At 38.6% G+C, this 24,765-nt stretch overlaps 3 protein-coding genes across 3 annotated transcripts; 1 reads left to right on the forward strand and 2 right to left on the reverse strand.

Moving 5' to 3' along the window:
- The first annotated feature begins 1,642 nt into the window (after positions 1–1,642).
- Positions 1,643–10,970, forward strand: LOC147274488 (uncharacterized). The gene is made up of 3 exons (XM_086228140.1): positions 1,643–1,902; positions 2,219–2,429; positions 5,982–10,970. Exons 1-3 carry the CDS (start codon positions 1,744–1,746, stop codon positions 10,733–10,735), a joined length of 5,124 nt encoding a protein of 1,707 aa, XP_086084266.1. The 5' UTR covers positions 1,643–1,743; the 3' UTR covers positions 10,736–10,970.
- Positions 10,971–11,118: 148 nt separating this feature from the next.
- Positions 11,119–12,001, reverse strand: LOC147274489 (early light-induced protein 2, chloroplastic-like). Its single transcript, XM_086257224.1, has 2 exons — positions 11,756–12,001; positions 11,119–11,640 (listed from the first exon to the last, which is right to left on the reverse strand). The coding sequence occupies exons 1-2, from the start codon at positions 11,903–11,905 to the stop codon at positions 11,209–11,211; spliced, it is 582 nt and encodes a 193-aa protein (XP_086113350.1). The 5' UTR covers positions 11,906–12,001; the 3' UTR covers positions 11,119–11,208.
- A 5,020-nt stretch (positions 12,002–17,021) lies between these two features.
- LOC147274490 (protein FAR1-RELATED SEQUENCE 5-like) lies at positions 17,022–19,795 on the reverse strand. The gene is made up of 3 exons (XM_086228336.1): positions 17,568–19,795; positions 17,367–17,436; positions 17,022–17,174 (listed from the first exon to the last, which is right to left on the reverse strand). The coding sequence occupies exons 1-3, from the start codon at positions 19,793–19,795 to the stop codon at positions 17,022–17,024; spliced, it is 2,451 nt and encodes an 816-aa protein (XP_086084462.1).
- Positions 19,796–24,765: the final 4,970 nt, after the last annotated feature.

Below are 24,765 nucleotides of genomic sequence, written 5' to 3' on the forward strand. Positions count from 1 at the left end.
CACTCTCTGTATAATCAATTTCATGTAATATATTCATCTATGCCTAATAGAAATTAAAATTATTTAATAGATACATTATCTATGCCTAACATTTGGGCAATTACATTATGTACATAAAGTTGTTGGTTACACTATATCACAACCAGTTGAAATTCAGCCCATGGCCTAAAGGCCTGGTTTGTTACGGCCCATATATTTGGATCTTGGGCCGGTTTAGTTTGATACTTTCGATGGGTTGGTTAAAAACTCAGTCTGATACTTTGGATGGGCTAGACCGAATTCGTATCGGGTCATTTATAATTGGCCCAAGCTAAATTCACCACTCGCAATTGCTGAGTTCAGCACCTTATTTCAAAAATTCCAATTTTTACCTTTTGTAGATAACTACCGAATGGTCATTTTACATATATATGCCAAATTTTGGTAAATTATTCGGTAGTTATCTGCTGAATATTGGTGGAGGTTTCAGTAGATAACTACTGAATGAGTGTTGATGAGTTCATCTTCATTTTGCAAGAGAGGGTAAAATAGAAAAAATGTTGAACAAAATATATTAGGGTGATGAACTCAACAGCCGAGGGTGGTGGATTTACATTTTTATAATTTTATACTTTGGCTGAGTCTTCCATTTTGTCGAAACTCAAAAGGTCTCACTCAGAATCTCAAAGACAGTGGCCTAATCAGCGTTTAAATTAAGCTGATGCAAAGTCTTGCTTTTCGTACAAATCCGACTATTTGTTCATTACTTTAGATATGTTTTCTTTCACTTTGTTTTCACTTTCTCCTAGTGCCTTCCTCGAGAAGGCTTTTGGTAACCTTCGTTGAGAAGGTTACTCTTTTGACTTCTTTTTTTTTTTTAAAGCACTCAATTATTAATCATGTGAAAGTGTAAAAATTTATACTTGATCATAATATTGTTCAATACCCTAAAGTAACGAATCATGTCAAACTAAAACAAAATGAACACAAAATTTATGACACATAAGTACACTGGCTCACATATATTATATTCTAAATTACAATCTAAATAAAAGTAAATAACTAAAATGTTTTTTTCTTTTTGTTGATGCCAAATTTGGTTCAATAAGAGATTGAAAATATGAGCTCATTCAATCATGGTATGCAAGAGATTTACATAGTACGTTCAACCTTGAAACCTACATCCATCAAAGAAAAGGATGAACACTAATGAACAAGAGAAGTTTACAAAGTATTTGCCCTACTCTTTAACTTTAATCCCAATTACCCCATAAATACAAAAGAGTGGCATGTCTTCTAGAGTTAGAGGGTTGGTTGTCATCAGTACCTTTCTACTTGCCTTGATGGGTCTTTCTTTGCTCTTAAGTAATTGGAGATTTTTCATGTGTATGGCATAAATTTTTATTCAAAAAAATATTTAAAACATATTATGAATAGGTGAATAAATGGATTAGTATTAAATACACAACCAATTAACTATTAATTTAATGGTATTTATTTTCTATCACACAATAGTTGGTTAATTCCCACATTTGGGGTAGAGACTTGGTTATAGTGAAGGTACGTAGACTTTTTTTTTTTTTTTGGTCCGAAGGTACATAGAGTTCTGAGTAGAGTGTCCCACCCCCATTGTTAGTTTCTTACTCTGTTTACTCTCTCTCTCTCTCTCTGTTTGCTTGCTCAGTTGCTCTCTTCGTTTTCCTCTGGAAGTAAAGCTGTGTCAGTGACTCAGTGTGTGTTGACTTGTTTTGTGACTGTACGGAAATGGCGACACCGAGGGAGCACATAGAAGAGATACGGAGGACAAAGTTCTCCATCGGAGGAGAACTCAACCCTCTGACTGAGGATCTTCACCAGGCCGTCAAGAATCTCTCTGCTGAGCTTTATGCTAAGGACGTCCACTTCCTCATGGAACTCATTCAGGTAAACTTGCATTTACAGTGTTCCTATATATACATATATACATACCCTTTTGATGGCTTTTTGTTTAGTGTTAGAGTTCAGTGCATTATGCATATATAGCATGGTTATAGAATTTTTGGAGTTTGAATGCTTTTGTGTTGCATTTTCTTTTGAAGAAATGTTGAAAAGTTCAAAGTCAGGTAATAAACCAAGAGGGTGCGGTTGAACTTGATTTTATATGTGTTGACCAGTATGAGTAATTTAGATTAGACCCTTGTTTCTTATGTGATTGATTTTTTCAAATAACAAAAAATGGTTAATATTACTTAATTTACAGAATGCAGAAGATAATGAGTACCCAGAAGGGGTTGATCCATCACTGGAGTTTGTCATAACGTCCCGGGATATTACGAACACCGGGGCTCCTGCGACATTGCTGGTTTTCAATAATGAGAAGGGTTTTTCTGCTAAAAACATAGACTCCATTTGCAGTGTGGGACGGTCCACCAAGAAAGGCAACAGGAAGCGCGGTTATATTGGGGAGAAAGGTACGTACATGTAATTGAAATCCTTAGTTCTGCTTTTATATATTTATGCTTTCGTTACAGCTTAGAACATTGGCCTCATGGTCTAGTCTATCAACAGTTATACCATACTGTAAACAAATGAGTGTGTGATCGCTGATTTCTTAGCTTTAGGCCTTCGAAAAAGGGTAATTTAATTAGAGGAAATTACAGATTTAGTCTAATTTTTTTATACCTAGTTCAATTTTGGTTCACAATCATTTTTAAGTTCTGTTTTGGTTTATTAATTGTTCCACTTGTTCAATAAAGGTCTACATTTGTTTTCTCAAATTTGGCCTGCCTTTTACACTATCAAATCTCACCCAAATTCAACAAACATATACTTATTTTAAAGCTATGTATTTCTTCGATCTTTACAATCATATAAAGATCATTTAAATTGGAGTTCTAAAACTCAAGATAATTGACCCCAAAATAGAGTACCCGAAATTGTCAATTTTTCAAACTTCACCCAATTTTAATTCTCTTAGATTCTAATACTCCAAATTCTAAAACACAACCCAAAGGATTTAAAGTCACAAATCTGGACCTTTATTGAACAAATGAAACAATTAGTGGACCAAAACAGAATTTTAAAAAAATCGTGGACCAAAATTGAATTAGGTATAAAATAAGTAGACCAAATCTGTAATTTCCTCATTTAATTAAATAGCCTCATTTAATCAAACTCAAGTTTTTTTTACCTCTAGCCCAAAAACTTACTTTAATAGCTCTTTTGTTTTTTATGTGATCAAAATACTCCTCTATATATATATATTTATAGACCGGGAATTGCACCAATGGACCAGAAAGTCCGCATCTCTCTCCCTCCCTCTCTCCCTTGCTATGGTTCTTTGATGAACAAAAACCAAATCTATAGCTTTGCCCAAAAACAAAACAAAAACTATTATATCTCATCAAATATAGCTCGTCCCAAAAGAAATTAAAAGAAAAAAAATAGATTTGGTTTGCTCAAAAATTAAATTTCCTATAGCTCTTTGGTGAACAAAAACCAGATCTATAGCTTTGCCAAAAAACTATTGTCATCGCTAGCAGATCTGGTCTTTGATGAACAAAAACCAGATTTATTCTTTTTCTTTTAACTTGTTGAGTGTTATCTATATGTTCTAGATTTGATCTCTTTCTCAATTTTGTCCATGGCCTCCCCCGATCTCTCAAAATCATATCTAATTCAATGGAAAAAAAGAAGAAGAAGATGCAAAAATTGCAGATGTAAAAATTTCGGTAGATATGGTACTGGTGGAATTTGGCTATGGATTTTTTAGTGGACAGTGTAGTCGACACAAATTGTGTCGAAAAAAAATTTGACAACAATCAGATATGAGACAAAATCATGTGTTGACCACAAATTCGACAACAATCAGATCTGAGTTTCTCGGGTGGGAGAGAGAACATCATATCTGATCTTTGTGAGTGGAGTAAAAAATTGTGAAAACAACAGCAAAAATTAAACAAAAGCCTGGCTGGTGATGATGATGAAAGTTTAAATTAAAAAAAAAAAAAAAAAAAAACTTTATTTTCCCTTTTTTGATTTGGGTTTTTGGAATAGTTGGGTTTAGAGGATAATTAAACTCAAAGTCTATGTATTTATGAAAGCAGTTGCAACACTTATAAACGTGTTGATACTTTTCAATTTTCCACATCTGCCATTAACGTGTTGATCTTGGATCTTGGTTGGATCTTAGCTTGGATCTGGACTTGTGCAATAACTAAGAATTGTTTAATGGCTGGAGAGAAAGCACACTGAGAGAGAAGAGAGAGAAGAGATAGATCAAAATGCTACAATAACAAAAAAATTTGGGTTTTTATATAAAGAGCGGTATGGACATTTCACACAAAAAAAGGTATAGAAAAATAAATTTTTAAGCTTGGGGGTCAAAAAAACTTGAGTTTGATTAAATGGTTCTATTTAATTAAAGGGAAAAGATAGGGCAAAAAATTCATGTGCTCTAATCCTATGTGGCAAAGTTAAATAATACACATCATTCTTTTATTTTTTGTGATTATGCACATCAACATCTATTTTTAATATGAAATTAATATTATATATATTTTTAAAGATTATCTTATCCAATCCAAATCTAATGGTCTTAATTTTTACTTAATTTATTATCTTCTTCATATTTAAAAAATTTGAATCTTCTTTTAAAGAATCCAACAGATTTTACAAATGGGATATCTTCTCCTATATATTGCTCTCCTCCTTAAACTCTATAAACCTTTAATTCTAAACCAAATAATTGGATTGAGTGTTTTTTTTTTTCCTCTCAATCTGAATGTGAATCTCAATTCGGATACTCATTTGCATAAATTTGACAAACAAATACCAATTTGGCTACTCATTGGAGAAATTTGGTTGGTTATCAATCATCATGATTTTTTTTTGTCAAACAAATATTTCATAAAGGAGCGCAAAGGCCAAGAACAGAACAACTGCAGCTAACTTAGACCCAAACATAGATATCTAGCAGAAAGAGAGCAGACATAGAATTATGCAGCAACATCAATCATGATGATTACAACGCAATTAGTATTAGCTTCCATTTCCTACTCCATGAATAATTTAATGCCCTTCACAACCGATTGAAATTCTTATACACCATGGCAATTTAGTTATTCATTCTATACTTCTAAACACTCCGTACAAAATTAGCATTGTATCATATGATTGATCGCACAAAGGTTGAATCTTGTTGACAATTAACATTCAATTATTCCAATATTATGTCATAAAGGTTAAATTAGTCTTTTTCAAAAGTTTATGTGAGAAATATATTATTAGATGAATAAATAATCTAATTGACATGGAAAAACCATATCATTAGGGCACAATTAATTAGGGCACCCTAGCATAGCCCCTAAATTGCCCTTCAAAAAATGTATGCAGGTTCACAAAATTTGGTGACTTAGCTGAAAATGTATTTTTTCAACATGGCTAGGTGTAGTTTTATTTTTGACTCGGGAGAAAAGAATAACTTGTAGAGCCTTTAGCTTAAGTCAGCAGAGCCAACTCAAATATCAACAGGTGTTGGAGGAAAAAGACTCCAATTTAGGTGTCCGAGGAAAAAGACTACAATTTACTCCAATTTTGTAAAGGGAAAATTAAAGGAAAAAGACTCCAATTTAGGTATTGGAGCTGGATCAAGACTCATTTTAAAAGTGTATCCGATTAATGCTTTATTTAAGCGTCAAATGAGGCTATTCCCACCTTTACCCAGGCAGTCCCCACATTCGCCCACCGCCTCACTGCCGGTGCCGGTGAGATCGTAAATTAATTTTCTGAATTTAGTTTTATTTTTATAAATACTGAGAAATGTCAATTTTGTCCTTAAAATTAATCATGTTCATGACACATGATTAATTTTTGACGGAAAATGTAATGGATTTGACGAAATAGTCTTAAGTGAAGTATTAGTCCTAACGAATACACTTCTGAAGTGAGAGTCATGGTTTTTTGGGTAGTTTATGCTTTTTCAGTGTTGTGCTAATTTAACCAAATTTCTGGTTAATCTACAGGAATTGGCTTCAAGAGTGTGTTTCTGATCACTGCTCAGCCTTACATTTTTAGCAATGGTTATCAGATAAAGTTTAGTGAAGACCCTTGTGTGCATTGCAATGTTGGGTACATAGTTCCTGAATGGGTTGGGGAAAACCCAACTCTCTCTGACATTAAACAGATATATGGTTCTGCTACTGCCCTTCCAACCACAACTCTGATATTACCTCTCAAGCCTGACAAGGTTGAGCCTGTGAAGAAGCAGCTCTCTAGCATGCAACCTGAAATTCTCTTGTTTCTTTCAAAGATTAAGCGGCTCTCAGTCAGGGAACATAATGAGGATTCAAGGCTCAACTCTGTAAGTGCAATAGAGATAGCCAGTGAGACTGATTTTGTGACGAGGAAGAATATCGATGCCCAATCATACACCCTTCATCTTTCTGCAGACGAAAATGGTAACGAGTCCGAAAGAGAGTGTAGTTATTATATGTTGAAGCAGAGGTTTCCTGTTAAGCCGGAGTTCAGAGTGGAGAAGAGAATGGAGGTAGATGAGTGGGTGATCACGCTTGCATTTCCACATGGAAAACGCCTCAACAGAGGAATGAACTCATCTCCTGGGGTCTATGCATTTTTGCCAACTGAAATGGTGACAAACTTTCCCTTCATAATTCAGGCAGATTTTCTTCTAGCATCATCCAGGGAAACAATTCTGCTTGACAACAAGTGGAATCAAGGGATTCTTGAATGTGTTCCCTCTGCATTTGTCAATGCATTTATCTCACTTGTGAGGACTGTAGAAGATGCACCGGTATCTAGTTTGCCTCCTATGTTCAAGTTCTTGCCTGTTCAGAGCTCTACCTATAAAGAATTCAATGTTGTGAGGGAGTCCATAAGGGCAATGCTGGTTGAAGAAAATATTGTACCAAGCGAGACACACACTGAGCAGAAGTTCTTTCACAAACCTCGTGAATTGGGTAGGTTAATGCCAGCTTTTTGGAGTATTTTGAGGAAGGCCAGGGATCAAGGGGTAAGCTTGATTAATCTCTCATCCCATGGAAGATATGTTCTGTCTTATTCATTTGACAGAGGTGAGTATGATCACATACTAAGTTTTCTGGGAGTTGAACCAGTAAATGGTGAATGGTATGTTAAGTGCATCCAGGGTACTTCCAATCTTGTGGTTCGAGTGTCAGAAGATGTCTATTTGGAGCTTCTACTTTTCATTTCTGATAACTGGGGGTCTAAATTTTCTCAAACCAACTTAACAAACATACCACTAATAAAATTTGTGGCTTCTGGAAATACATCTTTGTGCAGCATCAGTGCGGTACGGAAGGGTGAAAGGAAAGTTTGTTTATCCAGTAAATCTTGTCACATCTCATGGCTGATTGACTGGAACATGGAATTTATGTCTGCGGCTAGTCTTCTTTTTATTCCAAAATCCACACAGGAAGCTATCTGGTCATGTTCACGGAAGGAGACAATGGTGAAATGGCTTGCAGACCAAGTGAAGGTTGGTTCTGTAAATGTATACGACTATGCAGTTGATCTCCTTAATAATGCTCTTCATGAGCAGAAGATTATTATTGCATACGGGCACTTCTTATATCAGTCATTTTGCCAAAGTTATATCTCAGTTGGGGAAGTTGATTATTTATGTGGTATTATGCCACTGGTGAATAAATATGGGAACATCAGCAGGAATAGCAAAGGGGTTATTGTCCCTGCCAATGGAAGCAAATGGGCAGGATTGACTGATTCTAATCTTTGGAAAAAAGAAGGCTATGTGGAGTTAGGGGAAGGTTATTTGAATTTTGGCTGCTTTGCAGGTAAGTTTACGCAGCAAAAGGAGCTCCTTGAGTTCCTTAAAGTTCATGCTGCGGCTTCGGATGTTCCCTATATTTCTCCTCCCGATGATTGTATCTCCTCTTTATCTGCACCACTTACTAAGCAAAATGCATTCTTGCTTTTGGACTGGATTCATCAACTGATTTATAAACGGGTTCGGATGCCACAAAAGTTTCTGACATGCGTAAAGGAAGGTGGCTGGCTGAAAGTTACCTTGAATGGTTCTCCTGGTGTCAGGCCACCTTCACAGTCATTCCTACTTACGTCATCATGTGGAAACATTCTTCAAAATGGATCCGTTTTTGTTGATATCCCACTGATTGATCAGAAGTTTTATGGTGAAAGAATTAAGGATTATAAGGAGGAGCTAAAAACAATTGGAGTCATGTTTGAGTATGGAGAAGTATGTGAGTATATTGGGAAGCATCTTATGTCTCTTGCAGCTTCATCCACTTTGACTAGAGATAACGTACTTTCAGTACTGCGCTTTATCAAGTTTCTAAGGGATAAATATCTTTCCCCTGACAACTTCATCTGCTCTATAAAAGAAGAAAAATGGCTTAAGACATCCCTTGGCTTCAGGTCTCCTGTAGGATCTGTCTTGTCAGATAAAGAGTGGAGTGCGGCTTCAAAAATTAGTGACATTCCCTTCATTGATCTGAGGTTCTATGGTGAAGGAATCTGTCAATTCAAAACAGAACTTGAATTGCTTGGTGTGGTCGTCTCCTTTGAAAATAGTTACCAGCTTATCATTGACAACCTCAAGTCACTGTTTTGTTTAACTTCTTGGACACCTGAGGTTGTTCTATTAATACTTGAATGTATGCAGCGTTCTAATTCATCTGATAAACTGGTCAAAGCTTTGAAAGGAACGAAGTGCCTGAAGACAAGTATTGGTTACAAGTCTCCTGGTGAATGTTTTTTGTTTCACCCTGAATGGGGATGCATTTTACAGGTCTTCAACAGTCTCCCATTGATTGATCATGATTTCTATGGAAGCAGTGTCTTTTCCTACAGAAATGAGTTGAAGAAAACAGGGGTGGTCGTTGAATTTGAGGAGGCTGCAAAAGGTTTTGCCGGCTATTTCAGGCAGTATGCATCATCAGCTTCCATCACCAAAGAAAATGTTGCTTCATTTCTCTCGTGTTACAGGAAGCTCAAGGGGACACCTTTTAATTTTCCTGCAGATCTTAGGAGCTGCATTCGTGAGGTAAAGTGGTTGCGCACTCGTCTTGGTGACTATAGATCTCCAAGGGAGTGCATTCTCTTTAATGCTGAGTGGCAATATCTCTCTCAGATATCTCTTCTCCCTTTCATTGATGATTCTGAGAATTATTACGGCAAGAACATTCTTGAATATAAGAAAGAGCTGAAGAGCTTGGGGGTTGTTGTCGAATTGAAGGATGGAGTCAAGTTTGTAGCTTCTTGTCTTTATCTCCCCCAGGATCCGAGCCGTATTTCTCCTGAAAATGCACTTGCGTTGCTGGAATGCATACAGATTTTACTGAAGAAGAAAGATTACTCCTTTCCTGATGATTTCATGAAGAAAGTTTCTCAAGCATGGTTGAAGACTCAAGCTGGTTTTAGGCCTCCCAAAAAGTGCTTGTTGTTTGATTCAAAGTTTGGCTTGTTGAAGACTGATGGGCCTTTCATCGATGAAGAATTTTATGGTTCTAAGATTACATCATACAGAAAAGAGCTCTCTGCATTAGGGGTGATTGTTGAAGTGAAAGAAGGATGTCCATTGGTTGCCAGCCATCTTGATTTTCATGATGAATTTTCCACTTTTGTTCGAATATATAATTACCTGAGTGAGTTTCAGTGGGAGCCAAATAGTGAGGCTGCCAGAAGGATCCGGATTCCAAAAGGAGGTCAAAATGGAGAGTGGGTTTGTTCTGATGAATGTGTCCTTTTTGACAAGGATAGGCTATTTGGTTTGCAGTGTGTTGTATTGGAGAATTACTTTGAACAAAAACTACTTGGTTTCTTCTCCAGGGCTTTTAGAGTAAAATCTCATCCTTCACTTGATGACTACTTGAAACTATGGAAGGTTTGGGAAAGTTCTGAAGGAGGATTGTCACATGCTCAATGTTGCAAGTTCTGGGGTTATGTTTCAAAGCACTGGAACTCAAAAACAGAGAAAACTCTTGCTGATGGTCTGCTGAAAGTACCTGTTAATTCAGGCTCAGATGGAATTTTGTTGTTAAATAAGTGCGATGTTTTTCTTGCTGATGACCTTCAACTGAAGGATCTTTTTGAACAGTCTTCTCCTCACCCAATATTTGTTTGGTACCCCCAGCCAAGCATGCCTGCCTTGCCTCTAACTATGTTGCTTGACATGTACAGGAAGATTGGTGTTCGCACTATTTCTGAATCGGTACACAAGGAAGAATTGTCCCTATCAAATGATGTTGAACTACAGTTTGTTCCAAGGGGAAAGTTGATTGGAAAAGTGCTGGTCAGGCTGATTCTTGGTTTTCTAGCTGGTCCAACCATTGAAATGGAAGCAAAAAAGAGGCATGATGCTGTCCAAGTTCTTCTCAATCTTACTGTTGTGGAGACATCTGAACCAATCTCTGTAAGCTATAATTTACCCTTGTCTTCTGGGGAAATCTTGGATGTGAGAGCAAGCCGAAAGATACGGTGGGACAGAGAGAATTCCATGTTGTTCACACAGAAGATGGACAAGTCTGGTCCTGGAGGACATAAAATTGTCATTGAGTTTGCTTCGTATTTCGCTGAAGTAATATCTGGTGGTGTGTTATGGGAGAACACTGATCATATTCATGCACTCTCTGAGCTGATCAAGTTGGCGTTTGTGCTTGAATTTAATGAGGAAGCAGTTGAATTCTTGATGAAGTCCAAGAACTTGCAGATCTTTATGGAAGATGAGGAGTTTCTCAATTCTGCCTTTCCTTCTGACTAGTTATGATTTGAACTAGTCATAAGTTTATGATAGTCTAATAGTCTAAGTTTATGATTTGAACTTTATTTTGTTTTAGTTGTGGGTTTTATCTGTTGGATTCTCTTGTTGTTCTGAACAAGTGATTGCTTCTTTTGTGATATGAACGCTGTCATCTGGTATTTTAATAACTATTGAATATTTTCTAATTGATCATTTCCTAGATTGCTAAAAATCTTAAAATAGATTGAATTCTCTTTGTACCTCAGAGAAGTTTCTGTGGTATATGCCCACAGAAAACAGGGGATAAAAAAAAACAGGGGTATACTAAGATTGTGGAGTATGTAAATGTGGGATTGTTATTTATAATTTACATGTGAATGAGTTTTACAGGGCCATGCATGCATAAGCATGAAGTACTAGCCATTAACTTAACAGTAACACCCACAATGAGTAAGGAGTAAGGAGTAATTAAGGAGATGATCGATCTACATATTCTACACAAGGGTGCCACCCTTGACATACTCAGTGAAGGCCAAAGCAACGAGACCCAACATGGCCATCCTGCCATTCAAGAGCTCAGCATCTGATGTCATGATCCCATCTGATCTGGACTCCACGCTCACCCCTTTAAGCAGAGGAATCAAGGATGCCACTGATAGCAAAATGCTGGTGCCAACGAACAAGGACACCCCGCCGTTGGATATCTGAGCAAACAAATCCTGCCCATTGGATAGTTCCACTGCCAGAGCCGCCACAAACCCCACCATTGCCAGCCTCCCGTTGATTCTCTCCGGTGCCGGCCCACTAAATGCAAACACCTCTGAAAACTTTGTGCTATTCTTAGGCTTAGGGGGAGGATAAGAGGGAGGTGGCTCTGAATTTTTTAAGGCATTTGTTACAGTAGACGGTTGCTGCTTCTCACCATCCTGCAAATCACACATATCAATTTATATACTTGAAGATCGATGAACATGTATAACCCAAAAGTCAAAAACCCAAGACATGCAGAAGCTTGATTAAGAGATCGAAGAGAGTAATTACCATGGCCATGGAGCGCACCCTCATGGGAGCATAACCATGCAGAGTCGATGCACAAGAATATTTCGCAGGATTCACCCTCTTGTTTTTGCCTGCAGCTCCATAAGCCACAGAGCTTCCAAGGATTGATTGCATTGCAGTTGCTGAAGCCATTGCTTTCTTGAATATCAAACACGTACTAAAAACCCAAATTGATGCAGTGCAGTACGTATTAAGAAGCTAGCTGGATGCGTAAGTATTGATTTGAAGACGTATGTTAGTTCTTCACTGTGGAATTAGTTGCATGCCTTCCAGTGGCTTTATATAGAGTGTAATGGGCCTAGTGGGCCGAGCCCCTAGCTAGTTGGGGAATAGCTCAAGCTCAAGCTCAACGGTGCATAATTTGGCACCACATCGATCATATCGTAGCTGGCTCGTTTGCTTTGGCAGTAGTGCATAGTACATTAGTACGTGGGGGTGCAGCTGGTAACTGCTATGAGAGTCGTTCGTGGCTTCCTTACACACCACAGTGCACAACACCACCAATCACTCAGTCACAGTTTTGGCTACGACTACGAGTAGTGTACGTGTAGCAGTACGTGTAGCACATTCTACAATGTTCATGAATCATGACACAGCACTCATGCCCCACGTATGTCTTTCACCGGAACATTCTAGAGAAAACCACCAATCTTCATTAGCTTCGTTGTGTTAGAACCTAAAATAAAGGTCCAACTGAAAATATTCCCCCAAAACTCTTTTATCTATCATGTACATAATTACTAAGTTATGAATGTATATGTAAGTAGATTTTTGCTTCTAATATATATAGGGTGCTGCTATTTACACATTTTTTTTTTCTTTTTGCACACCTCTATTACTTAATTAGTGAAATTATAAATTTACCCTAATGTGAAAATACACTACACACCCCTCCCATTTCCCATCCTCCTTCCCTTGCCGCACCACCTCCCTCTGCAACAGTCCTCTTTCCCTCTACTCGTTCCACCACCCCTCCTCCTTCTGTCATCCCCCTCCCCTCCTCCTGCCGCACCACCTCCCCCCTGCAACACTCCCCCTGCCGCACACTCCAGCGACCACATACTCCCTTTTTCTGCGACCACATACTCCATTTCTCTGCAACAATCCCTTTCTCTGCGACCACATACTTCAGCGACCACCCCGGCGACAGTAACCCTGCCACCCCCGAACATAAAAAAAAAAATATATATATATATGCAGGTGGTTCGGCTGACTAGCGCTGAATAGAATAGGATTGTTCAGCGGATACCTACCGAACAAAACCATCAGTTTTGGCACTGGGTTGGTTGGGTGGTCGACGTGGTCTTGGCGGCTCTACATGCATATGTGCAAGTTGGGTGGGGGGAGGAGCGAGGAAGGGGGTGGGTTGTGTATAGAGAGAGAGAGAGAGAGAGAAGAGAAATAGAATTGGAGAGAAAGGAAAGGAGAGGGGGAGAGAGAGGGGAAGGGTTGAGCCGCCGGCGACCTTGCCGGTGGTGGGGGTGGCTGAGGGAGGTGTCGGGGTGGGGTGTGTGTTGTTTGGGTTTTGAGAGGGGTGTGTATAAGTTGGGATATTTTGGTAATTGGGAGGGGTGTGTATATGAGAAATTTTAATTGTGGGAGGAGTGTGGGGGTGTGAAGTGAGAAAAAGTTAGAAAATGGTGTGCAAATAGCAGCACTATATATATATATATATACAGTAAGCTTCAGTTACGGGATCCCGCATCCCAGCCTATTTGCGGGACTTGATTGCTGGCCGTTGGATCTCTTTTAATGAGATCCAACAGTGGATATTTTAACATATCTCTAACCCCAAATAACCCACTTAACCCATCCCCCAACCCGTGTAAGTCTAGCTACAGAGAAAACCCACACCTGAAGAAGAACAGAGGCCATCAAGCTGAAGAAGAACAGAGGCGCTGAACCTGAAGAAGAAGAGATCCACCCGTCGAGCAGGGACGAAAGTCGGCCTTAGTGATCCGACGGTGCCGAGTGGAAGGGGGCGGGGACGCGACGGGTAAGGGAAGATCGTGTTTTGTTCGCGACGGCCAGGAGGGCTCACGACGGAGAAACGTGGTGGGTTGTTCTTCGATTTGCGCTTTGACCGAAGCAACTCGGATTCGCCTCCCCAAATCTCTTGATTTTTTGATTTTCACGACGGGGAAGGGAGGTCAGGCTCGCGACAGGGAAGGGAGGCCAGGCTCGCGACGGGGAAGGGAGGCTCGCAACGAGTTTCAGGTATGTTCTTCTTAGTTTTTCGATTTGTATGATGGGGTTTTCTTGAAATATTTAGGATATGGTTTCAAACAGATTTGGGAGTTAGGGTTGGGGAATTAGGAATTTGACGATGCTAACTTACATTTAGGATATGGTCTCACTTACATTTCCAAGATGCTAACTAAATCTGTTTTAGCAAGTAATTAGGATCAGAGGAAGTACTTACTTAGGAGATGTTGAGCTAGATTCCCTGCTGCACAATATTCATACACAAGATATTGCTCCCCATCTTCGACACAGCAACCAAAGAGGCAAACTAAGTTTGGATGTCGAACCCTTGAAAGACCTTCCACTTCTCGTGTAAAAGAATCAGATGTATTACTCTTGTTTATGTGCTTAATGGCAACAACTTGTCCACTAGGAAGAACCCCTTTATAAACTTGGCCAGCACTTCCTCGTCCGAGGTTCTTTCAGTTTTATTCCCACTCTTTGCTTTATATTTTTCAGATAAACGATCTCTCAGATATGACACCGCAGCACTGCAATTGTTACAAGCATCGTCAAATGAATTATTGCTAAGTTGAGAGCATGACTTTAATGCATTTTGGAAGGGCTGGTCTTGCTTAATGGATGAAATATTAATGTTGGAGCACTGACTGCTGCCATAGAAAAGGTCACCAAATATTAAGAATATGCTTAATTCTATGGTATTTCGACAGGTTTAATGTTCCATATGTCTTTAGCATATTCATGAATGGTTCTGTCACTGCCTAACTTGTGGTTGCTATTTTTTTTTTGTGTGTGTGTAGATTTTAGTAGTTCTAAAATGTCATTGCATAGAGTTCCCTCAGTTTGGTTTTCTCATTGAATGATAAGCATGGACAAAAGTGCATAATGGTAGCTGGTAATTAGTGAAATCCACAATGTCTAATCGTAGCGGAAGCAGTAGCAGTGAAGTTCAACATAGGCCAAGACAACAACAATGTGTGTGTGGCAGTGTTTTGGAGTTGAAAATGTCTAAAACAGATAGGAATCCAAACCGTCTGTTTTGGACATGCATGAATTGTGGGAAATTTATATGGGCTATTGAGAATTTAATTGATGAGGTTCATTAATTAACAATAAGATTTGATGTAATTGAGCAACAGCTTCGAACAATGAGAAATTTGAACGAGACTGTGATTCGATTATCTGCACAGGTAGCCCATATTTTAAGGAAAAATGTAGCACTTGAGGAAGAACTCCAGAGGAGGAACCAAGCTAGATTTGGCTTTCTCATGAAAACTGTTGTACTACTTTTGATGTTTTTGATGTTTAAATTTACTTTGTTGTAATGTTTATTCCTTTTGTAACAAGAACAAACTTGGTTGTATTATTGCTTTGGAATGAGGTATTCAAATCCTTACTTTTGTAATGGTTATGTATGAATGATGGCCATGTGTGTTCTAAAAATTTGACAATGTTCTTGGTAGAATGATTATTGCATTAATTGGTATGAAGCTCTTTGTCTTTGTGTTGGAAGCCAGAATCTCAATCTTTGTGTTTTCCATATCCAAGTGAGGGACTGCTGCAGTGAACAATGTTACTCTAATGAATAAGAAACTCTACATAGTCTCATTGATTTGTTTAACCAAGAAAAATAGGATCTGATCTTACAGCTTTCAAGTACGACATAAGCATTCATATACAAAGCACAATGGAAAACAGTTTGGCCACTTGCAGGACATTATCCAGACTACACCAAAGATTTCATTATACAGACTACAAAGATAGACAAAAGATAAAGATAGAAAAATAAAGTACAATACAATTAGAGGAAAACATAGACAAAAGATGGTCACCAAGCCATCTAAACTAAACCACATATTTAACAACAAAGATTTTCTCCTCTTTTTTTAAGCAAAAAAATTATTTATTTGCCTAAAAATATCATTTGCAGATTTTCTTGCAGCTCTTTGAACATATTTTCTTCTTGCTCTGCAATCATATCATCTGCTGCAGCTTGGTTTTCAAAATAAAAGGCAGTGTCGCTATCCACCTGAAGAAACTCCATGACCAACCTGCAAGGATGAGCAGGGCTGGAAACCAATTCAAAAGGATTACTTCAAAAAATCAAATTGACAACCCAATGAATTACAACTTTTTTCTTACCTGCTCCATATTTTCTTCTAATAGAGGAAGGTTATAACTGCTAATTTTTGCAACAAAATTCTGATCTAGTAAAATGTCTGTTATCTTAAGATTACCCCGAGTGCACCACAGTATATTCACTGAAACTTGAAACTGCACAATAATGATAAATGGGCATCCCATTTATGGAGAAGCGTGTCCCTTGATCACTATGCATTACACCTCTCCTTTCCAGCCCCAGTACTTCACATATGTTGCTTTTACCTGATGTGCATTGCCTGCATGTCATGCATTCTCCAGTGAACACAGTAAGCACATGGTCCCCTTCAGTAAATTCAGTCACTCCCTGCCCAACACTCTCAACAATCCTGCAACATTTTTTTTCGGTAAGAGTAGTTGATCTTGCAACATTGCTATTGGAAAATCAATATCATATAAATAATTATAGCAATAATATCACAATACTGTTGAGTAGCTGATCTTTCCTCACAATATGTGTTACAAACAAGTCATACAGATGAATCTATCATTTAAAATGGTCGTGATTGAAATTGGTTAAAGAATTTATAGTGGCTTGAGAGTTGGAAACCTCTTCTGATTTTATGCTATAGTTTCTAAATCTTCCATAGGATAGTAGGCATAAATATTCAAGTACATGAAAAAGTAGGGAGATAACTTACCCTGTTGCTTCATGGCCAAATATCCGAGGAAAGATAGCCTGCAATATAACAGGGGGGAAATGGAGTAGATGAAATACCAGCAGATGAAATATATTATAAGTTATTACTTTAAAATGTCTGTTATCAAGCATTTAAAACATTAAACACCAAAGATTTCATTATACAGACTACAAAGAACAATTGGAATCAGAAAATTCAAAGTGCTACTTAGTTAAACAACACTCCTAGAAAACCCTCTAGCCTTAAAAGCAGCTCCATGTTTTCGGCTGTTGTTCAGAAGTTTGACCCCTTTCCTTTTCTCGCTTCTCCCTTCTCAACTGTTCTTCCCTCAATTCTTCCAATGTCTTTTTTCCACTCTTGTTCTTCTTCTCCTCTTTGACCCCTCTGTGACCCCTCTTGAATGGATAGCAGAAAAAAGAAAACACAGCAGCCACTTATGAAAAACACAGCAGCCCATCATCCTGATAAAAAAAAAAAAAAAGAGCAAGTACCATTACTAACAGCAGCCCATCATCCTGATATCAGTACGTTGAAGACCTACAACGAAATAAAAAATAACTCAAATCAACTAACAAAGTCTATATTACCTCTGACGAAGAGCTATCATCATCCAAGGCCTCAACTTGAGAGTCATTAGGCTCTTGGGGATCAGAAGACCTACCAGAAAATATAAAAAAACTCAAATTAATCAAACCAATCACCTACAATTAGACAAATAATGCAGCAACAACAAAAAAACTCAAAAATAGCAAATGAAGAATTAGTGGCAGAAAGGTACAACTTCATACCTATTTAATAGCAGTGGACAATTTCTTTTGTCATGAGACACTCCAGTTTTCCCACAACCATTACAGCGCCTACCATTTTCACGTCGCTTTCCTTTCGACTTTTCTTTTCCTTTCTTAAGTCTTTTTCCACTCCCTTTAAACTTAACTGGATCCGGCTCATTATAACTAGCATCACAAGTAACACTCGGTCTATTAGAAACTCCAACACAAGAGCCAGTACTACCAATGTTTAAGATGGCCTCAATCTGGTCACTAACAGAATCCATGGCCTCACAAAATATTTGTCTTGCCTCATCATTTAATATGGCCTTATCAATCACATATGAGTATCGGTGGAATAAAGAACTACGTTTTTCAAGCAATGATTTGTCAATATTTATCTCCACACCAGTGTTGTCCACCACAACATCATCTTTAGCAGATCTAGTCCATCTCCTCAAAATGTATTGATCCGGCAAGATATGGAGTTGACGTACCTTATGTAAAAATGATAAAATATGGCTGCATGGAATTCCTGCACAGTCGAACATCTGACAGCTACATGATGCAAAGTCCAGAGACTTGTCATACATAATCTCCCGAACTCTCCCACTATGATCATCCATGTAACTTTTATAAATGCAATTAGTGACACTCTCTCTGATAAGCTCTGTGTTATAGTTGTAACTCTCCCACAACTCATCTTGAAACTTATAAAAATATTTGCGCGTGTAAATGTCAGCCATTTGCTTTTCCATCTTAATAGGGCACTTAAGTCTAGGCTTCTCAGTGATATCAGTGTGATCTGCCATAACCTCATTTTGACGCTGTCGTAAAAGTCCCCTATTGAATTGAATCATGAAGTCCACCAAAGAATTGGTCTTGGCCACATATCCCTTGAAGAATGAGTGCCCACTTTCTGCTCGTTGACTACTAGACATGTCAGCTCCGAAAACATGGTTTACATAGGCTGGCACCCATTTAAATCTAATTTCATATAGTGATTGCAGCCACTTATTTTCTTTTAACCCACTTTTTTCAAGAATATCCTTCCACCTTGAGTCAAACTCATCTCTACTCTCTGATGTCCAAACACAACGTTTGAAGTCATCCAAGTAATCAGTATATTTGACCGTGTCAAGTTTCTCAGAGAATTTATTTAGAATATGCCAGCTACAATATCTGTGAAATGTGTTGGGGAGAGTTTCTCCAATTGCTTTTGTCATTGCTGGATCTTGATCAGTAATAATCATCTTAGGAGCATGACCTGGCATAACTTTCAAGAATTCTCTGAATAACCAATTGAATGAGTTTGTAGTCTCATCACTCAAGAATGCCCCAGATAAAATGATTGTCTGGCCATGATTGTTTACCCCCATCATTGGTGCGAATATCATCCCATACCGATTAGTGTTGTAGGTAGTGTCGAAGATAACCACATCACCATAGAAACCATATGCTTTCCTAGAATTTGCATCTACCCAAAAACAATGAGTTATCTTCTGTTTGTCATCTGCTTTGATCTTGTAAGTGAATCCAGAATTTCTCTCTTGTTCCAACAGAAAATGGTCCCGTAACATGTTTCCATCATGCCCCTTCAACTCAGCACGCTTATCTCTGCGATAGTTGTACATATCTTGCATTGTACAACCAATGTTTTCAATTCCTCCTGATTGCACTCCAAAAATGTCAAATTGTCGATGAGGGGGTATGTTCACCATGCTTAGTTGTTCACTTAATGATTTTTGAGCACTTGAAAATCGACGACGAGACTTCATCAAGTGGCGTCTTCGTGGGCTTACCAAGGCATGGGTGTGAGCCTCATCAAAGATGGTGACTACAAATCCACCTACTTTCGACTTCACAATTATCAATCTCGCTTTACAACTTTCTCTTCCTACTCCACGACGCCTTTTTTCGGTACCTTTCAATTCTTTTGGGCCTTCTCCCTCTTTATTGCACACAAACTCCTTCCTTGTGATCTCATTATCCTTACCCTTCTTAGTTGAGTGACTTCGAATGTCAAATCCAACATTCTGTGCATATCTAGTGTAATAGTGTTCAGCTTCTTCAACTGTCTGAAATTGTTGACCTTTGAATGGCTTCAACTCATTGTTTTCTTCATCATTGGCATTACACATAAATGAATTTCCTTCTGACTCACTTTCCAATGGAGCTACCATCTCATTAGCTTCTACCATTACCATCTCATTAGCTTCTACAACTACCATCTCATTAGCTTCTGCCATCACTGCACCTGCATTTTGAAAACCCCAAATTCTAAGAATAAAAGCCCAAATAAATTGAATACATGGAGCTATCCAATCCATCTAGTGTTCATGATTTCAGATTCATATAATTTAGAAACATTATAGAATTGTACAAGACAATTCAGCAACCAACAAGACTAACCAAAATTGTACAGGACTAACCAACAATGCAGCAACTCTTTCAATACCAAGCATAAATTGTACATGTGTTCATGATTTCAGATTCATATAATTTAGAAACATTATAGAATTGTACAAGACAATTCAGCAACCAACAAGACTAACCAAAATTGTACAGGACTAACCAACAATGCAGCAACTATTTCAATACCAAGCATAAATTGTACAAGACTAACCAAAATGGAATTACAAAGAAAAAACACAAAAACCCCAAATATCTTGATTTTTCGAAATTCACAAATCCCCAACCCTAACTCCTAAATCAGTTTGAAACCATATCCTAAATATTTCAAGAAAATCTCATCATACAAATCAAAAAACCAAGAAGAACATACCTCAAACTCGTCGCGAGCCTCCCTTCCCCGTCGCGATGAGCCTGGCCTCCCTTCCCCGTCGTCAGCCTGACCTCCCTGTCCCGTCGTCAGCTTCCCTTCCCCGTCACGAGCCTGGCCTGCCTTCCCTGTCGCGAGCTTCCCTTCTCGATGGGTGGGTTTTGCGTTAATGGATCTCTTGTTCGTCTGTTCAGCGCCTCAGTTTTCAATTCGCATTTTCTTTGTAGCTAGGCTGTTCTATTACATGAGTTGGGGGGTGGGTTAAGGGGGTTCGACTGTTGCGTTAATGGATCTCTTCTTCTTCAGGTTCAGCGCCTCTGTTCTTCTTCAGCTTGCTGGCCTCTGTTCTTCTTCAGGTGTGGGTTTTCTCTGTAGCTAGACTTACACGGGTTGGGGGATGGGTTAAGTGGGTTATTTGGGGTTAGAGATATGTTAAAATATCCACTGTTGGATCTCATTAAAAGAGATCCAACGGCCAGCAATCAAGTCCCGCAAATAGGCTGGGATGCGGGATCCCGTAACTGAAGCTTCCTGTATATATATATATATATATATATATATATATATAGTAGGCCAGCTTAATTAATATGCATGTGGACCTTTTCAAAGGTAATAACTATCTATCCATCTACAAGCTAGTTAGAACATATATTATTCCACCAGGAATTCATATATGTAATCCTCGTCAAAGTCAATATCGGAGTTAAATATAGTTTTGATATAATTAATATTCAACGGCGGCTTATATATTAATATTCCAAGTTTGAACTGAACTGGTAAGAGAGCATAAAAAATCAAAGATGACGGTTGCAAATCAATATGGACGGACTTAGACTCAGTGCTGCTACTACTCATCATGTACAAGCAGGTAGAAAAGAAGGTGCTTTCTTTCACTGTGTTTTCACTTTCTCCTAGTGCCTTCCTCGAGAAGGCTTTTGGTAACCTTCGTTGAGAAGGTTACTCCTTTGACTTTTTTTTTTTTTTTTTAAGCACTGAATTATTAATCATGTTACAAAAAATTTATACGTGATCATAATACTATGTATCAGTGTAACAATTTACTTATGTTATAACACACGTATACAATTTTATGAATATTATTTAAAATTTAAGATTTTAAATATTAATAATTGTACACGTACTTTAAATTTAAATGAAATTAATGTGTTACGATTACATGTAAAATTTTTTTGCCCTTCTCAGTACTCAATTTTCAACCAATAGTATTTGACAAAAATACTTGTAGTACTATATCTATACTAATATAATTATTGAACCTTATAATAATAATTTATTTATCTATATTTGAGTGCTCTAAAGTTAATTAGTTAGCAAGTAATTAATATAAAGCTAACTATATTTTTGGGACCACCACATAACTAATCTCATAATCCGAACATCCATTTTTTAGGCCATACTTCAAAGATCATCATTGCAAAAATTTAACTACATTATAAATCATTTAGTCTTCTAATTCTGATAAAATAAATTAACGATCACTGTTTTCGATAAAAGCATATAAATAATTGTTATCATAACTAAATAGCTAAATGATTTTCGATTTTGAAGATTTTTTATAGAAATAATCTTTGAAGTATGGCTTAAAAAATGGACGATTCGAATTTTGAGATTACAATGTGTGGTGGGCCTAACAGAGTGGTTAATCTTATATTAATTTGCTAACTAGTTAGTTTTAAAGCATTTTTATTTACTTTTATACCATAGCGTATTATTAAATTTGAAATCTTAACCCCTAAAAATATAGTTCAACACCCTAAAGTAATGAATCATGTCAAACTAAAAAAAAAAGCCACAAAATTTAAGACACGTAATTATACTAGCCAATGGATTAGAGAGAAACTATACTAACTCCCATATACTATATTGTAAATTACAATCTAAAATAAAAGTATATAGCTAAAATGTTTTTTCCTTATTGTTGATGCCAAAGTTGGTTCAATAAGCTAGAGATTGAAAATATGAGCTCATTCAATCATGGTATGCAAGAGATTTACATAGTACGTTCAACCTTGAAACCTACATCCATCAAAGAATAGGATGAACACTAATGAACAAGAGAAGTTTACAAAGTATTCGTATGATGAATCATCTGGGCATAACGACAAGTCACACAAGGTTTAACAACATGTTGTTTGGGTCTAGGCCCAAAAGCTAAGCCCCTCCCAGGCATCGACTTCCTAGGCCCAAAAGACTAAGCCCTTCCTGGGCTCCTAGCCCCTGACCTACTAGGCTCCGGCCTCCTAGGCCACGACCTTCTAGGCTCCGGCCTCCCAAGCTCAAGCCTCCTGGGCCCCAGACCCGTGTCAACTCACTCAGATCCTCGAGACCGGTGACACGTGGCGCTCCTACAGTGCAAGTCATCACAAGGGACACGTGTCATCACCGGATTGGTTGACACTCTTTCAAATGTACTATAAAAAGGTACCTTCTTGTCACAAAAGGGAGATTCATTCATGATTATACTATTCACTCACTCTGCTCTCAGATCTCTCTGAACACTGACTTGAGCGTCGGAGGAGCTTTGGCCGGCACCACACCGGTGTCCTTTCCGCTCACTTTTGTGTACTTGCGCAGGGTGCTTTGGATATCATTCTCTCTCATTACTCACCAGTCGGACCCAGCTACTCGTTCCTGCCCCACTTCGACGTGTCATCCACTCGGTGGTGGGTAGACCTGGCAAAATATTCTACGACCCGTTAACACGACCCGGAACGACCCGTAAATTTGCGGGTTTGGGTTGAAGGTTATCGGGTCGTGTCAAAATCGTGTTGACCCGATAACAACCCGTTAAGATAACGGGTCGTGTCAGTGTCAACCCGCGAAACCCGTTAGACCCGTTAAGAATAAGGATATTTAAGTAATTTTACACATTTATCTTTTATGACCTAACCTAAACTTCCTTAGCCCAACAATCACTTATCACTTATTAGCAACTCAGCCACCCCCTCCCCCTGGCGACTCTCTCTCTCTCCTTCTCAGACTCTATCTTTCTCTCACATCTCTCTCTCTCTACTCTCTCTCTGTCTCTCTATTTTTCTCTCACAGACTCTCAATCCCAGAAGGCACTCAAGGTAGAAACCTCAATCAATCAGGCCTCAAGCTCTCAGCCTCTCACTGATCTCTCAATGGAGCTTGGATCGGAGGCTTTGCGCGTGTCGAAGGTCTAGAGGTGACAAACCCACCTCCAATCTAAATTTGGCAACCCACCTTTCTTTCCCAAGAGAACCCTCAGAACAGCTAGAAAGGGCAACAAGTCAAACAACATTCTCTTTTAGGAATTGGGAAATCTATGTTTTTTTGGTGTGCTTGGTGGGTTGGTTCCCTTTGTGGGTTTTTGAGTATGATTGTGAGAGAGGAAATGGGTAGGGCCCGTAGGGAGAAGATTGAGAATTTGGGAATGCTAATAGCAGACAAAGTCATATTCTAAAAAAGACGTGCTGTGTTGCTCAAGAAGGCTCAAGAATTGGCTATTCTTTTCTTTTTTTTGATGTTATTATCTTCTCTAAAAAATATTAATATTGGAAATTAGCTTTTTGAGTTTTCTAGTTCTGGTATGTATCTCGATTCTTCTAGTTTTTTTGTTAGAAATTTATGGAAAATTGTAAATATATATGAATTATAATTTTGTTTAAAAAATATTAATTTTCTTAACGGGTAAAACGGGTCGTGTCGTGTTCACCCGTTTATAAACGGGTCGTGTTCGTGTTGGTGTTTTTGTCACCCGTTGCTTAACGGGTCGTGTCGTGTCAACCCGTTAAGCTTAACGGGTCGTGTCGTGTTTGACCCGAACCCGCAAAATACGACCCATTTGCCAGGTCTAGTGGTGGGTCAAAGGGCCTTCGTGGTTCGACTCGACGTTGACTGCTTTACCATTTTTGAGCATCAACAGTTTGGCGCCGTCTGTGGGAAAGTTACAACTTTTCCCATTGAATTCTCTACCCTCAGTTGAGGTGCAAAAACCTTCCAAGGTTCCGAGGTTCCGAGGTTCCGAGGTTCCGAGCTTCCGAGCTTCTGAGCTCCCGAGCTTCCGAGCTTCCTAGCTTCCGAGCTTCCGAGCTTCCGAGCTTTCGAGCTTCCGAGCTCCCGAGCTTCCGAGCTTGCGAGCTTCCTAGCTTGCGAGCTTCCGAGCTTCCGAGCTTCCGAGCTCCCCGAGCTTCCGAGCTTCCTAGCTTCCGAGCTTCCGAGCTTCCGAGCTTCCGAGCTTCCGAGCTTCCGAGCTTCCGAGCTTCCGAGCTTCCTAGCTTCCGAGCTTCCGAGCTTCCGAGCTTCTGAGCTTCTGAGCTCCCGAGCTTTCGAGCTTCCTAACTTCCGAGCTTCCGAGCTTCCGAGCTTCTTAGCTTCCAAGCTTCAGAGCTTCCGAGCTTCCTAGCTTCCGAGCTTCCTAGCTTCCGAGCTTCCTAGCTTCCGAGCTTCTGA

This window comes from Dryas octopetala, chromosome 9, assembly GCF_963921425.1.
Source record: "Dryas octopetala chromosome 9, drDryOcto1.1, whole genome shotgun sequence".
In the NCBI taxonomy this organism is placed as follows: domain Eukaryota; kingdom Viridiplantae; phylum Streptophyta; class Magnoliopsida; order Rosales; family Rosaceae; genus Dryas; species Dryas octopetala.